Source organism: Heloderma suspectum, chromosome 4, assembly GCF_057233095.1.
Source record: "Heloderma suspectum isolate Gila_16-S chromosome 4, 16-S_ref, whole genome shotgun sequence".
Taxonomy (NCBI): Eukaryota; Metazoa; Chordata; class Lepidosauria; order Squamata; family Helodermatidae; genus Heloderma; species Heloderma suspectum.
In genome coordinates this window covers 9,173,880-9,190,617 of record NC_139461.1, presented here as the reverse complement: position 1 = coordinate 9,190,617, position 16,738 = coordinate 9,173,880, and the positions used below count along the sequence as shown (strand labels likewise).

The window sequence follows — 16,738 nt, the reverse complement described above, 5'->3', positions numbered from 1 at the left end:
TATGCAAACCAGTGCCGTCAGTCTTGCATATATTGGTGAGTCATGATGCCATTTTGCATATAGGTTTATGTGTACAGTATTACGATCGCCATATTTTTTCAAAACATGGCAATCACAATGGAGGTGGACAGGGCCCGGGTAAGTTGTGGGGGGCTTGGCAAGTGTGGGAGGGGGTCGACCAGGGGCAGGGGCTCGGCAGGAGTGGCTTGGGGTGTGTGGGCAGTCTGCCGGAATCCTGGACAGTGATGGGAGCCTGCACCATCCCTAGTCCCTTATGAGGGGTGGTTTGCTGTTGGACAGCTCACTCTTTTGCCCTGCAGAACCCCCACGAGCAGCCAGAAAAGGAACATTTGGCAGCCAGAAAACACAGTGGTCAATATGCTTGCAAAACCATGGCATGTATTGCACTGAAAAAATGTGCTGTGTGCATCGTCATTATCATCATCATCCCTACGAATTAAGGAAATGTGCCTATTTCCCTAGGGATGAAGCACAGGCTCTCTGGTAGCTATACCACTAGTTCTGCTGGACAGAGGGGGCAAATGGCTGCAGCTAATTTTCAGCTAGGAAACTCACAGATACATCCATAATCCTCCTGCTTTGAGAATGCTGGAGTGCCAATTCAGTGCCACTGGGAAATATAAAGGGTCCGAAAACTTCTGACTTCCTCATCGGGGATGGACAATCATGTTTTCTGTTCCTTTTGTTGCACCCAACTCCTGGCCTCCCCCCAGCCTGCCTCTGGCTTATGCTGCCTCTAGTCTGCCTCCAGCCAGCCCACCTATGTAATCCCTGACCACTATTAGGTCTCAGGGCCTGGTAGTGTAGCACCTCTGTCCTCCAGACATCATGGCCTAAACATGATAGCATTTTATTTTGCTCTAGAAAGAAGTGGTGGGTGAGGGAGAGAGAGAAAATCAAACACAAGCATGTTTTTTTGTTTTTTGTTTATTTTTAAAGGGAAGAAAAAAAGAATTGAGCTTAATCGGTTAGATGTTAAATTCTCCCAGTGCTGTGTGTTTCCTTTTGTAAAAAGGATTTTGTTACAAAGGGATATTAAAAATTGCAGGGATCATGATATTCCCTCCTGAGCAAGGAAGCACTCCCACACACTCAAGCATAGCGGTGAAATGCATTTCTAACACGCATCCCTAATACGGAGTGTTGTGCTTTGTTTCCCAGGAATGTAGTTTCGTGGATGGAGGGAAAGTTCAAACACTGGATATGTATATAATGCATGAACAACTGAAGTTGCCATAGGCCATCCTGGCACCCTTCAGATGTGTTCACATTCCATCATCCCCAGATTTGTAGTCCAAACATGTCTGGAAGGCACCCAGTTAGGGAATGTTGTCTTATGCTTTTTATATGTTATGTGCCCTATGTGCATTGTGTTTATGCACACTTTTAAAAAGACAATTAATATCAGGTCTTACCTAGGGATGGGTGAATGAGCAATGTTTGCGATTGCTAGGATTCTCTGAATATCGTCTCACTGCTCATCTCATGCCCAATTGCTGCTCGCTCTATGCAAATGGGGAAATTGCGCAAATCAAACAACAATCAAATGTGAGATCTGCACAAATTCAACCAAATTGGTGCAGATTTCCTAATGTGCGAAATTTAATGTGTACAGATTAGGGAAGTTGTGCAAAATTGAACTGGGAAAGTTGCGCAAATTGAAGATGAGTACATTCCAGCAATTTGCAAACATTTTTGGCGGACATGTGCTTGCACTCGTGATTGCATTCAGGGCTTCAAACAGGGAATGCTTGCATGTTTTGTGAGCAAAAATGAAATTCTTGTACATCCCTACTCTTATCCCCCCACCCTCCACACACACACACACACACACACACACACAGCCCCATGGGGCCCTGATCCATATTCAGACCATAGTGTGGGGAAAGGTAGTGATTACCCTTTTCCTTCCTGTGCTGGCTGGAGTGATTTCCAGTAGGAAAAACAGCACAGAGGAAAGAATTAATCTCATCCTCCCTGCACACCATGGTACTTGTCCAATTATGTGTCTGATGTGCAACCAGCCTGTGGATTACAGCTGTCCAGAAAAAGAAGTGGACAGTGGAATGCTGTCCATTGGAAAGAAAGACATCTGGACTGTCACATAATTAGGGATGGGTGAAAAATGTGTTTGGTTCACCCATTCTCTAAGATTCCTACCATGTAGCTGCCTGTTCGCGACTTAAGCTGTCCTACTTGGAGTTACCTTCTGGGAGAGGCAAGGTATGTCTTGAGAGGTGGAAGCCCCGCATTTACCATGGGAACTTTCTAACTTTCCAAGCTTTGATCGGATTTGGTTTTTGGTCTAAGTCCGAGACTTTGCATCCATGAACATCTCTAACACCAATTGTGTGCATGTCTGGTAGCTTATACTGTCCAAGAGAGGAAAGCATAATGCAAATGAGCATTCTGGCTGTTGTACAGTGGTCTAAGGGCATGGTTTGAAGGTACATGAGGCAGCTAACTTGCTGAAACTAAGCAGGTCTGGGTCTGATCAGTGCTTGGAGGGGAGACCACCTGGGAACCACATGAAGTCTCCTTCACTTCCAGAATGGAAGAAAGTTGGGATACATGTAAATGTAACAAAGAAATAAAGATATATATTTTCTGTTAGCTCTACACCTCAGATGTATAGGTGCTCTTTGCTACCAAAATACAACCCAACCAATTAGTTATATTAAGTTCCATTTTTCATTCTGGTATAGCCAGGATTTTGGAGTGGGAAGTTTTCAGTACAGCTGGAAAAAAAAAAATACTGGGCAAAATCTATCCTGTGTGTCCTAATTCTTGAGCTCAACATGGCCAAACTCACTGGACCCCTGCCAGCTGCCCACCCCTGCTTGCTGTGCATGGCGAGCTGCCAGGAAGTCTGCGGGTGCCTGGCAAGGGGCACCTGGCATCCCTCTCCTCCTCTGAGCCACCATTTTGTGGGAAATGGTGGCTCATCCTTTTACCTAAAGGGTCCTTTTGCACAAATGGTGGCCATAAATGCCTGTAATTTTGCATGAATGGGCCTTTTTACAGGGGCCTTTTTGCCATTTGTGCAAAAGGGCCCTTTATGTCAAAGGATGAGACATCATTTTCTGCAAAAAGGCAGCTCGGTGGAGGAGTGGGGACCTCTGCACTTGCCTGACTCGGCACGCATTGAGTCAGACAGGTGCGGGGGTCCATGGACTAGTGTCCAGAGGGCTGAGCTGGCAGGAACCCAACTGGGCTCGAGCCCCCAACCAGATGCTCACGCCATCCCTCCTCAGCATATTTCTGGTTGAAGCCTGGATGTCGAGTCCAAAGTGGTGGCTGTTATACACTGATGCTCAGCCCTGACTAATTGCCTTTAACAGTAGCAAGCCCCAGAATGGAAATGTGCTCTGTGACCTCTCGCAGTTAGCCTTGCTGGGTAGAGGCTGACGAATTGCACCAATGGTCAGTATCATTCATTTCAGCCCACAAACAGCCACTCCCACCTCCTCCCCCACCCTTTGGGCTGTCTGTCTCTCTTTTGCACATCATTATACTGGCACTGTGGAATCCTGTTCTTGTTCAGTGTCCAGCTCAATGGGACAAGGATTTCCACAAGCAGCAGGTGCCTGCACCTTCTGTTGGCTTTGCTGATACTGTTCCATTTCCATCCAGCCCCTGTATGCACCAACCCTCTTTGCAAGTTGCTTTATATGGCCGATAAAACTTAAGTGCAATCGAAAGCTGTGAAATATATCCCCCCTCCCCTCTCCATGCTTAGAGATGAAAAACAGCTTTAATACTCCAATGACAGCTTCCACTGGTTTATGCCTCATAAATAACTTCTCCACATAAAGGGTTGTGTTACTCAGACAAGGAGCTGGGTTTATTCTTGTATGTTCCCACCCTATCTCCTCTCTTCCAGGTTCAGAACATACATAATTGTTTATGGGCATTTTTCATGACCATATTTATGTCTGTTACACTACTTTTTTAGGGATATAAATATAAGAGCACTGCAGAGTTGGACAAATGGTCCACTTAGCATCCTGTTTCTAGGGATGGGCGAAAGTCCCTTACCTGTCCTCAAAGCTTGCTTCGAGGTGGGGGGGAGGCGCTTCGGTTCTCCCCCCGAAGTTCAGGTGAGGGGGGGGAGGCGCCCCGCCTCGCCCGGCCGAAATTCAGCCTGGGGGGGAGGTGCCCCATCCCTCGCCGGCGAAATTCAGGCCAGGTAGAAGCGCCCCGTCTACCCGGCCGCAAAAAAAAAAGTAAAACAAAAACAAAAAAACCCACACACCCATGATAGGCTACGTAACGATTTACGTAGCCTATCACGGCTAGATTTCCAAAGTCAGCCGTGATAGGCTATGTAAATCGTTACGTAGCCTATCACGGGTGTGTTTTTTCTTTTTTACCGCACTTTTTTTTTTTGCAATGGCGGCACCGGCAGCCGGTCGGGAGACCGGCCGCCGCCCCCGCCCCCGCCGAAACGCTGCCGAAACGCCGCCGGGACCCGCTGCCGAGAGGGACATTCACAGGAGGTAAGTCCCATCCCGGGGGGGGCGCAGGGCCGGCGGAGAATTTCCCCACCAATTTTGGGGGGTCGAATGTGTTGGCATTCGGCCTCCCGAAGATTCGGGGAGAAATTCTCCGCCATCCCTATGCTGTTGCCCACTGTGGCTAACCAGATGCCTCTGAGAAGCCCACAAGCAGGACATAAAGCCTGTTTCTTGCCCACATACAGGACTGGCTCAGACATTTGCTTTCTGTAGACAGAGCAGCAAATAAGGATGTGGGTTCTCCAGATGCCCATCCAGTCCTTGCCCCCGCTCACTGGTCCTCAGGCCACGCTTGAGGCCCTCCCACACTTGGTGAGCAGCCCACACTCACCCCAGTAGCCTTGTTCAGCTCTGTGGTCACCATTATTTGAAAAATAAAATGGTGATCACAAAAATGTGCATGGTTTTGTAAGAGCAAAAATGTGCATTTTTGTGAATGCACATATTCTTATGTGTGAAATGCACATTTTTGCGAAGGCGCACATTTGTGTGTGTGCAATGCACATTTTTTTAAAATGTGCATGTTAGCCCATATGTAAATATGCACATTTGAAAAAATGCACATTTCGCATGTGCACAAATAGGCACATTTTTGCCATCACCATTTTATTTCTCAAAAATGGTGACCATGAAGCTTGATGAGGCCGCTGGGGTGAGTGCAGGCCAGTAGCCAAGTGCAGGCAAGGGAGAAATCAGGGCAGGGGCTCGGTTAGCGGGGCTCAGAGGTGCATGCAGGGGCAGTTCTATGGGATTCCCATGCCATCTTTAGCAGCAAAGAGCTTCCTCCCCAGGTCAAGGTGCATAGCCATAGCATGCAAGTTGTTTTAGTATCTGTGGCAGAAAATCCCACAAATGCCTCTCTGCCTCCCTGGCACTGGAAATACAATAATAATACTTTCAAATTGCAGATCCTAGAAAAAGAACTATTCCTGCCCTACCAATGGATGCAGTATAGAAAAGGGGCATTATTGCCCCTCCCCTATTAACAGTGTTTTGTTTGTCTGGGGTTTGGTCATGGACAAATGCCAAATAGGGATGTTGCCGGTGCCCGACTGGGTCCGGAAGTTGGTCCCCCCCCCCACAATCCCCGGACTGCTCCCGCCAAGTCCCTGTACTCACTTGTGCCCGCTCACGTCCTCCTGGATTCACTGCGACCCCATCTGGTGCAATCCTGCCATTTTGCCACCTTTTTTCTGCATAAAAAAGGAGTTCTAAAAATGGCAGCAAAATGGCGGGTGCTCACCAGACAGCATTGCAGTGAGTCTGGGAGGGCGTGAGCAGGTGCAAGCACAGGACCGGGGGCGAGGGGAATGGAGGCGGCAGTTCAGCGAGTGCCCAGAGATCCTGAGCTGGGGTATGTTCACACAGCCTTGATGTCAGATCTGTATGAGTGCATGCCGCTACCTTATTCACTGGTCCATCCAGTTCATGGTTGTCTACTCTGAGTGACATTGGCATTCCACTGTGTCAGGCAGGGCCTTTTCTGCTCATCTCCTGTGTGATCCCTTTTTCCTAATGATGATGGCAGGGGCTGGAGTTGAGTCCCCCACCTGTGAAACAGGTGCTCAGCCCTGGCCTTTGTCCCATTGTCACACTCGCCTATTCTTGGGCAATACTGTCTCCTGTGAGCAGAGCTTTATAGCTGGAAGTAGTAGGGATGTTGGAGAAATCCACAACGGAATCAAATGAGTTCACATTTCTAAGAATCCAACCTGCAGATTCCATAGCACATTGGGGAAGGTTAGCTTTTTAGCTTTCTAAACTTTTAGCTTTGCTGTTTTAAATCTGTATTTTAAATCTCTGCATTGCTGCTAGGTTTTACTCTGGTTTTATTCTGGTTGTAGTGTTATATTGTGTTTAAATGTTTTTATATTTTATATTGTTTTACTGTGTGCTTTTTGGTTTTAATTTTTGTGAACCACCCAGAAAGCTTCAGCTATTGGAGGTGAAAATTTGCGCAAATGTGGATTTGCTCAAATTGGAAACAATCTGATTCTGTCAGTGACCAGGCAACAGAACGATAGGCACTTGACCATCCTCAAAATTCAGATTGAACAGATTGTACAAAATCCGTACATCTCTAGCTGGAAGAGATGCAACAGACCATCTCCTATGCACAAGCAAAGCACAAGTGCTGAGTCAATTAAGGACAGATCAAAGGAAGTACTTCTTCACACAGAGCATAGTTAAACTATGGAATTCGCTACCACAGTATGGCCAACAATTTGGATGGCTTTAAAAGAGGGTTGGGCAAATTCATGGAGGAAAAGGTTATCAATGGCTACTAGTCTTGATGGCTATGTGCTACCTCCAGAGCAAGAGGCAGTGAGCCTATGTACACCAGTTGCTGGGGAACATGGGTGGGAGGGTGCTGTTGCACTCAGGTCCTGCTTGTGGGTTCCCGGTCGGGACCTGGTTGGCCACTGTGTGAACAGAATGCTGGACTGGATGGACCCTTGGTCTGGTCCAGCAGGGCTCTTCTTATGTTCTTATCAAACCAAAGACCTCTCTAGTCCAACTTTCTGTTCCTAAAGTAGCCAAACAGATACCACAACAGGAAGCCCACAGCAGGATAAGAGTGCAACAACACACTCCCACAACTACTTTGAGAAAACCTATCTTATGCTCATCTCAACCATACTTTAATAAACCCTCTCCAACTTTTCTTAGGAATGAGTTTCATGAACATGACATGTACATGTTCTTCAATTCTTTTGTCCTGCTCTTCCTTTCTGTCTCATCAGTCTTTCCTTTGTCCATTTCCTTTCCTGGTTCTGTCTGTCTTTCTCAGCAGATCTACCAAATTCAAGCTTCTCCTCTTCTTCTTTTCACCAGAGCCCCATGAAATCTGTGATGAAGATAACTTTGCTTCTGTGATTTGGAAGGAGACCCCTGCTGGAGATGCTGCAGCTGTCCGATGTCCCCGTAATGCCACAGGTACAATGCGGTGGCCTGACCTGGCCTTTCTCCCCTATTACAGGCTTCTGAACGCATGGCAAGCCTGAGAACACTTTCTGCCTCCTAGATCATACTGTGTGATTAACACATTCCTAGTATGGACAGGTGAAACTGTCAAGCATGATTTTGTTCAGGTTCTCATTCTTCCGCTATTCCATGTGTTTCCTGCATCATATTGTGATTTTATTTTAGTCCACATGAAATTTTGCCTGTATTCTGGGGCACATTTTTCACAGTACACACATTTTTGTGTGCATTTTTCAACGTACACATTTTTGTCAAGACTTTTTTTCAGATGTATACATTTTTGCAAGCAGTTTTTCCATTGAATAAAGCTTTCTTATGCGCATTTTCCCAATTTTGTGTGCACTTTTTTCAAATGCACACTTTTTTTTCAGTCTTCAGAAAAATATGGATTTTGATATCTAACTGTGCTCTGGTTTGTGTTTAGGTTCAGGAAGTGTGAATTTGGAAGTTCACACTGAAATGCAGACCATTTTTTTTCACCCACCCTTCTAGGTTTTTGATGGGAGAGCATGTCCACTCCTGTGGCAAGAAGGGGGTTGGACAGGGTGACTTAATTCCCCCCTCCCTTTAACTCATAAATTATGGTGTTTTGGGAAAACTCCCAAAGGCAGGAGAACCGCCAAAGCAACAGATAGTAATAAATTAGAAGAGACAAGAGTAATGGAGGACAATGGACACAGCTCTTTCTGAGATGATGAATAGCTGCTTGTTGGTTTCCAAGGAGGCTGCTGTTGCAGCCGCTGGATATTTATTTCCTGATTCAAAGATCTCCCAGGTGGCCCTTGAACAAGTGATGCATGTCCACCTGTAATCAGTTGGTTGCACTTTGCTTCTGAATTATGTGAAGGCAGAATCTCACATACACACTCCACCATGCCCTATACCAGACTTCCCCAACATGGTGCCCTCCAGAGTTCAGCTCCCATCAGACCCAGCCAGCATGGCCAATGGTCAGGAATGTTGGAATGCTAGCTCAAAACGTTTGGAGGATACCAAGTGGAGGAAGGGTGACCTACACCCACACAGCAGTCATCTCAAGTAGTAGATGTCTCAGTCTATTTTGTTTTCTCATGTTGGGCCTTCCTATATTGGGGTTTGGGTCCATCATGGCTTGTGTGCATGGAGGGGAGGAGGGGAATTTTAATGTGGGAAGTGGTTCACCTTGCCTTTTCCAAGACACTCTAGGTTGGATGGAAACATTTCTTCAACAATTATGTCCATGTGAAACCAAGAGAATTATCTAAATTTGCCTCCAGTGCTGGTAGAAGGGGGTGTTTTTGCCTCCAGCTCCATGCCTCAGAAGCTATACCCATGAGCTGTGCTAGACTCCCACCTCACATTTATATCCCAGGATAGAAGTCCTCAGATCCAACAGGGGGGAAATAATCAAATGCTGACCTCACTACACTGAAGCCCTCTGGATGCCCTCACATCCAAAGAACTCTGATTCAACGAGGGGGCATACATTGATTATTTTCCCCGTATTGGAACTAAGTGGATAGCAGAAGCCATTCTGGCTTCTGCAATCCTCCACTACAGAGTTTGGACAGAATTTAATGGTTTATTCCCATCTTAATCTTATTTACAATACTGTGTTACCATGAGTCTTCATCTACAACATCCCATCGATACGCTCATGTAGAGAAACACAGGAAACCGCCTTATACCAAGTCAGACCCTTGGTCCATCTAGCCCAGTATTGTTGACCCTGAGAGGTAACAGCTCATCAGAATTTTTCAGCCCTACCCGGAGATGCTTGGGATTGACCTCGGGACCTTCTGCATGCAAAGCTTGTGCTTGCCACTGAGTTATGGAAGAGCATAATTTCAGACTTTGAGACTAGAGTCACAGTGCACTGCAGAAAGAGTTAGGAGCACCTAGGTTGGGGAAATGCAATGTTTATTACAGAAATAGAAGTGGTCACATGGGCAGCATTAAAATTGGACTGACAATGTTTTGGTTAATTCTGTAGAAGGGGGGCTAAAAGGTGGCAATATCAGGACAGAAAAGCAGTGTGCCCATGGAATGGAGAGGAGGAGGAGGAGGCCAGTATCAACTAAGGAGAGAGAAGATTGATAGGTGCCCGACAGACATGCACAAGGAAAACTGGGGTTAAAGGGCGAGTTCAGATGCAAATAACACATTGCCTGAAGCTTTCTGGATTAAAATGAGAGATACAAGAAATGTAATGGAATTAAAGAAGGAAAGAAAACCAGGGTGGGAATATTATGCGTTCAATGGAGAGGGGAGTATATGGTCCTCCCTTCACGGATTTGCTGTGTGTAGGGTTTCACTTCTGTTCCAAGGTGTAAGATGTGGTGAAAATTATTTCTTAGTGGCTTGCCTTAGGACCCAGCAAAACAAATAGGCCTGGAGTCTGCAGGTTTCTCACCCCAGACTACCTTGAGGTGGATGCGAAAGCAAAGACTTCTCCATGCACCCTGCTGCATTTTATCCTCCCCACAGCTATGTGGCAGTAGTGTTAGGCTGAGAGACAGTGACTGCCCCAAGGTCACTGGGTGAAATTAATGGCTGAGTGGGGATTCAGACCTGCATCTTCTCTGCCAAGCACTCCATCCACTGCTCCACACTGGCTCTCAGTTGCAAAAATAATGCTTTGCCATGTGGCATGGAAAGGACACTGGGGTGGAGAAACACACTGTCCCAATCCCTGTTGGATATATAGAACTTGCTCTTGGGATCCTAGTTTGGTTGTGGGTGGATGTTATAAGAAAGGTGTTGTTTCACCAACCGGCTGGTGATGTTGTTCCCTGTACCCTTCATGTTCTCCTTCAGGGCTCATCCTGCGACGGTGCTTGCTGGATGAAGAGGGCATTGCCTATTGGATGCTTCCAACATATGTCAAGTGTGTTTCCATTGACTACAGGAATATACAGATGATGGTGAGTGTCAAGGCGAGTATGTGTTCTCCAAGTCAGCGTCCCTGAAATCCAAGTCACTAGCTGGGGCTGGAGAAGCTGGATCTACACACTGGAGAACTATGGAGAAGTGTAGGGATGTCAGAGAATTTATCCACGAATCTCGGGGAGGCCGAATGCCAGTGCATTCGGCCCCCCGAAATTGGTGGAGAAACGGTCTGCCCCCCCGCCCCCCCCGGGACGGGACTTACCTTGTTTGAATGTCCCTGGCGGCGGCGGCTCCGGCAGTGGTTCGGCGGCGGTTCGGCGGCTGCGGCGGCCGGTCTTCCGACTGGCTGCCGCCGCCGCCATTTCCAAGTTAAAAACAAAGCAAAACAAACAAGCGTGATAGGCTACGTAAAGATTTACGTAGCCTATCATGGCTAGATTTTTAAAAAACACTGTGATAGGCTACGTAAATGTTTACGTAGCCTATCACAGCTGACTTTGAAAAAAAAAGCATGTATGCAAATGGCGGCGCCCATGGGCGCCGCCATTTGCGTTCCTTATTTTGGCACGTGTAGTCTACGTAAACATTTATGTAGACTAGGGCGAAAATAAGGGCAACGCAAATAGCGTTCCCCTTATTTTCGCCGTAGTCTACGTAAACATTTACACGTGCCAAAATAAGGCTACACATGCCAAAATGAGGAATGCAAATGGTGGCGCCCATGGGCACTGCCATTTGCGTACACGCTTTTTTTTTTTTAAAGTCAGCCGTGATAGGCTACGTAAACATTTATGTAGCCTATCACGGCTGACTGCAGGGACGTAAACGGCGGCGGCTACGGCCGCCGCCATTTGCGTCCCCGCAGGAAAGGAGGTTTCATGGCTGGAGGGACGGGGCACCTCCCCCCCGGCTGGAATTGGGGGGGGGGAGGGACGGGGCACCTCCTCCCCTGCCAGAATTTTGGGGGGAGGGACAGAGCGCCTCCCCCCCACCGCGAAGCAAGCTTCAGGATCAGGTAAGGGACTTTCGTCCATCCCTAGAAGTGTGGCAGGAAGAAAGTACTGCTCTGTTGACCAGGCATAGGCATAGGCAGAAGCAGAATGCAAGGTTTCTACTATTTATACCCAGTCTGTCCCACTGGGACTCTCAAGACTACTTTTGGACATGAGTTTCTTTGTGGGATTAGGGCCATAACAGCAGGCCTTGGACACTCAGGATGGAAGCAAAGTGGGTTGCCAGGCCATATGATCAGTAGAGAAATCTTTCAAGTCCTCAATGGAAACATTAGTTGTGGTGGGGGGCATGACTGCCATCTGTGACAGGGACTACATCAACCACATCAAGGGAGAGGGCCTTTCAGTGTTCCCCCTCCCCCATGATTATGGAGTGGTCTCCTCAGCAAGGGACACCTGGCACCAACATTGCCATTTTTCCAGGTTACATCATTCCTCTTCTCCCATGCATTTGACAGCATATGATGAGATCTTTAATTGGTCCTGGGGTTTCTACTGTTGATGGTGCAAAATTGTTTTATATTTTTGTATGCAAATGGTTTCATATTATGCTATTATATGGTATTTTTAGGGTTTCAACCATTGTAAACTGCCCAAGAGAGTTTTGGCTATTGGGTGGTATAGAAATGGAATGAATGAATGTGAACTCAGCACAAAAGCTCACAAGCTCAAGGATATAAAATCTCTGTGTTCGGAGGCAGTGCACCTGGGCGGGAGGGGTGTTGCACACCTGAAGGTGTTGAGGTTGCCCACTGAGTGGTTGTTTCTGGTTGTCCACTGAGTGGGATGATACATCTTAATCCATGCTGATGTAGTATTTTTATTCTTTAAGTATTTTATTTTGGCTTATGTTGTGTCGTGTTGTGCTTCTTGCTCCTGGACTTTTTGGAATGGAGAGAGTTAGAGATTCATGATGATGGTGGTGATGATGACAGTAATCCCTTTTTGTCTCACCAGACAAGGGAGCATCTTTCAAAGGCCCAGCGGGGGCTGATAGGGGAAGGAGTGTCAGAGGTATTGCAAAACCTGGTGGAGATCTCTCAGGACGGAACCAGTTACAGTGGGGATCTGCTGTCAACCTTCGATGTACTCAGGAATATGACCGAGATCTTCCGTAGGGCTTATTATAGCCCCATTGCCAGTGACATTCAGGTGAGAGAACACATGGGACACCACCAGGAGAGAGAAAGGGCATGTGTTGGGTGGGGGGAGGAAAGCCTAGTATCTAGATTAGGGATGTTTCCAAATTCTTCTCATTGAATTTCCCCCAGAATTCAATGAGAATTCAGTGGAATTCTGAATAATCTGGTCTTGTATCCAAAGGAGAATAAATCCATTCGGAATCCTCCATTGCGCCACTTTTTACAATGTTTGAGCAATGTCCTGGGCATTGAACTGTATAGAAGCAAATAATAAGTAATAAATAATAAATACACAGTTCAGTGCAACAACAGGGCCTGAATGCCTCCACCAAACCATACCAAGATGCTTTTCCATGGTTCCCTGATGAGCCCGAGATGCCTTCCTATGGACCCCTGATGAGCCCACGATGCCTTCCCATGGACCCCTGATGAGCCCACGAGGCCTTCCCATGGACCCCTGATGAGCCCACGATGCCTTCCCATGGACCCCTGATGAGCCCATGATGCCTTCCCATGGACCCTGATGAGCCACGATGCCTTCCCATGGACCCCTGATGAGCCCACGATGCCTTCCCATGGACCCCTGATGAGCCCACGATGCCTTCCCATGGACCCCTGATGAGCCCACGATGCCTTCCCATGGACCCCTGATGAGCCCACGATGCCTTCCCATGGACCCCTGATGAGACCACGATGCCTTCCCATGGACCCCTGATGAGCCCACGATGCCTTCCCATGGATCCCTGATGAGCCCACGATGCCTTCCCATGGACCCTGATGAGCCCACGATGCCTTCCCATGGACCCCTGATGAGCCCACGATGCCTTCCCATGGACCCCTGATGAGCCCACGATGCCTTCCCATGGACCCCTGATGAGACCACGATGCCTTCCCATGGACCCCTGATGAGACCACGATGCCTTCCCATGGACCCCTGATGAGACCATGATGCCTTCCCATGGACCCCTGATGAGCCCAAGATACCATTCCATGGATCCCTGATGAGCCCACGATGCCTTCCCATTGACCCCTGATGAGCCCAAGATACCATTCCATGGACCCCTGATGAGCCCACAATGCCTTCCCATGGACCCCTGATGTGCCCATGATGCCTTCCCATGGGTCCTTCTTCCATTCACCCCAAACTTATCTGGTAGTTGTAGCCGCAACAGAGCCAGCAGCGGCAGCAACTAGGAGGCCTATGTGTGAGGTCTCATTTCCTCCCTGGTGATTGGAACACTGAAATGGCAGCATCTCTGGTGCTCAGAGTTTTGATTTGAAGCATGTAGTTCTCCAGATGTCTGAGTACTCAGTAGGATAGTCCATTGCCCTGGAAATTATACCCCCCAAGACTGCTTGGCTTTTGGACACTGCAGGGCATGTTCATGAAAACGTCCCAGGTGCAACAAGCTCTGGGTTACCTGACATTCCTTCTGAGTAATTAGGTGTTCTGAAAACTAAGAGGCAGTGTGGTGTAGTGATAAGAGAGTTGGACTGGGACTCAGGAAATCCAGGTTCAAGTCTGCACTCAGCCATGAAGCTCACTGGGTAATTTTGGGCCAGTCATTGACTCTCAGCCTAACCTATCTCACAGGGTTGTTATGAGGATAAAATGGAGAGGGGAAGAAGGACCATGTAAGTTGCTTTGGGTTCCTGAAAGAGGAAAAAAGGGGGGATGTAAATATAATAATAATAATAATAATAATAATAATAATAATAATAAAATAAACATCTCAGGACTCCTTGTGGACCTGAGCATTCTCAGAAGCTCTGTTTACACTCTGATCTAGAGGGGAAAAAACATCTCGGGGATATCATGACAGCACTAGATTTGTATTGTAGCTGAGCTTTATGAGCAGGGGGGAATTAATGTCTTGAGCCATAGTTTCCACATCACAAGAAGTAAAAGTTCGACTTCATTCTGAACTTGTCTGACTTCATCTGGAGTACTTTGTCCACTTCTGGGTACTGTAGTTTAAGAAGGATGTAGTCAAATTTAGGGATGGTGTGGGAGTCTGAAAAGGAGGTACAGGCCAATGAACTCCCTCATCTCCAGACTCCCGGAACCCGCTCGCCAAGCTCTGGGGTGCTGAGGGACCTGGCTGGTGAGTGCCCTGGAGCTCAGCAAGTGGCTGGGAGCACTGCGACACCCCAGTGCTCTTGCCCTGGCCTCCTTGAGAGAAGGCCAGGGTGAGAGCGCTGGGGGCTGGCTGCACTGAGGACCCAGCAGTCAAGTCCTTGTGTGCATAAAGCACAAGGGCTTGACTGCCAGAGTCCTTGTTGCAGAGAGGAGGCACTGCTCGCACAGCTCAGCGGGTGGGTGGGGCCAGCAGGGATGCTCGCTGAGTGGGTCTGGCCCATGCGAGAGGGGGAGCAGCTCGTTGAGTTCCCCCATACCCTGGATGGAGATGGGTCCATCTATCCCTAGTCAAATTGGAAGTGGAATGGGAACAGAGGAGGGCAATAATGGCGGTCTGAAGTATGGAAAGCAAGTCCCACAAGGAAAGGCTGACATAGTGTTGTTGTTGTTGTTCAGTCGTTCAGTCATGTCGGAGTCTTCGTGACCCCATGGACCATAGCACGCCAGGCCTTCCTGTCCTGCGCTCTCTCCCGGAGCATGCTCAAGTCCATATTCATTGCATCCGTGATGCTATCTAGCCATCTCATCCTCTGCCGTCCCCTTCTCCTTTTGCCTTCAGTCTTTCCCAGCATCAGGGTCTTTTCCAGGGAGTTTTCTCTTCGCATTAGGTGGCCAAACATAGGTGGCTGACATAGTAGTATTCTTCAAAAAGGCTGAGGACTTGTTTTCTGCTCCCCAAAAGGGCAGGACTAGATTTAATGTGGTTAACTTGCAGGGGCAGGAGGTAGATTTCATTTGAACATCAGGACCAATTATCTAGGTAGGTGGTGGACTCTCCCTCTGTGGAGGTCTTCAGGCAGAGGCTTGGCAACCATCTAGCCCTGCATTTCCTGCACCTGATGGCACACAAGCCCCTTAATTGACCGCCGTGTCAGTCAGATAAATATTTTAAATATTCATTTTGGCAGCATCACTACATACTGTAGAGGGGTAGGGATATCAGAGGAATCCATTTGGGGCGGGGGGTGAGGCTCAGCAACTTTCCCATGGTTCGGGTCTGCTTTCTGCTGCAGAGCCCGACTCAATCTGCATTGAGTCAGGCCAGTTCGTCGGTTTTCTGTTTTGTTTTTTACATTGTGCAAATGATGGATGAAATGTGCACAAACTTTGGCTGCAATTTGCTCAACTTGCACAAATTTCAGCCCCGATTTGTGGAAATTATGGCTTGCCACCCCACCCCCCAAAAAACAAAAAAGTTCCCGCAGGTTGGGAAAAGCCCACGGCTCAGCCCGCAAATGTAAGTTGAGTTGGGCACGCTGTGGAACTCAGTCAAGCAGAAATGGATTTCCCAGCAACAGACATCCCTAATCAGGGGAGAGCAACATCCAGGGGTCTGGGGAGGGGGTGGATTTTACCTCTCTGGAACCCACCAGGGGCACTTCTGCCCTGTCTTCCCCACCACCGAATTGCTGCCAAAATTTGGCAGAGGTGGCAAATATAGGGCAGATTGCTGCCAAAACTGGGTGGTGTGGCAGTGGCAAAAAAGGCTTATTTGTTTTCAAGCTAAATAGGCCCTTTTTTGCAGTGACCATGCCGCCATGGTAAATTCAGCAGTAATGGGTGGCAGCGGGGTCCACACAGAAGGTCAGGGGGCTCATGTAGCCCATGTGTTGCCACCCCTGCTAGAGACAAGGATGCCTTTCTCATCCTGCCATGAGTTCTTTGGGAAATGATTGCCTGTCCCCCGCCTTGAGAAAGTGCAGATTTTTTCAGATTTGCAGAAGGAAACATGCCGTAGCATACACCTGATCAGACGTTCTTAACATGTTGTTGGAACTGCAGATGGGAAAGTCTATGAGGCTTGAGGTTATAGAATCATAGAGTCATAGAATAATAGGGTTGGAAGGGGCCTATGAGGCCATCGAGTCCAACCCCCTGCTCAATGCAGAAATCCAAGTCAGAGCATCCCTGACAGGTGGCTGTCCAGCCTCATCTTGAATGCCTCCAGTGTGGGAGAGCCCACCACCTCCCGAGCTAATTGGTTCCATTGTCGTATTGCTCTAACAGTCAGGATGTTTTTCCTGATGTTCAGCTGGAATCTGGCTTCCTGTC

At 47.9% G+C, this 16,738-nt stretch overlaps 1 protein-coding gene across 1 annotated transcript in view; it reads left to right on the top strand.

The window, feature by feature from the left end:
* The window catches only part of ADGRB1 (adhesion G protein-coupled receptor B1), a 365,002-nt gene that overhangs the window by 132,168 nt on the left and 216,096 nt on the right, over positions 1-16,738 (top strand). The window contains exons 9-11 of the mRNA XM_084847946.1: positions 7,374-7,475; positions 10,320-10,426; positions 12,362-12,556. Of these exons, the coding sequence (XP_084704072.1) occupies positions 7,374-7,475; positions 10,320-10,426; positions 12,362-12,556 (404 nt within the window). The remainder of the gene's footprint in view (positions 1-7,373; positions 7,476-10,319; positions 10,427-12,361; positions 12,557-16,738) is intronic.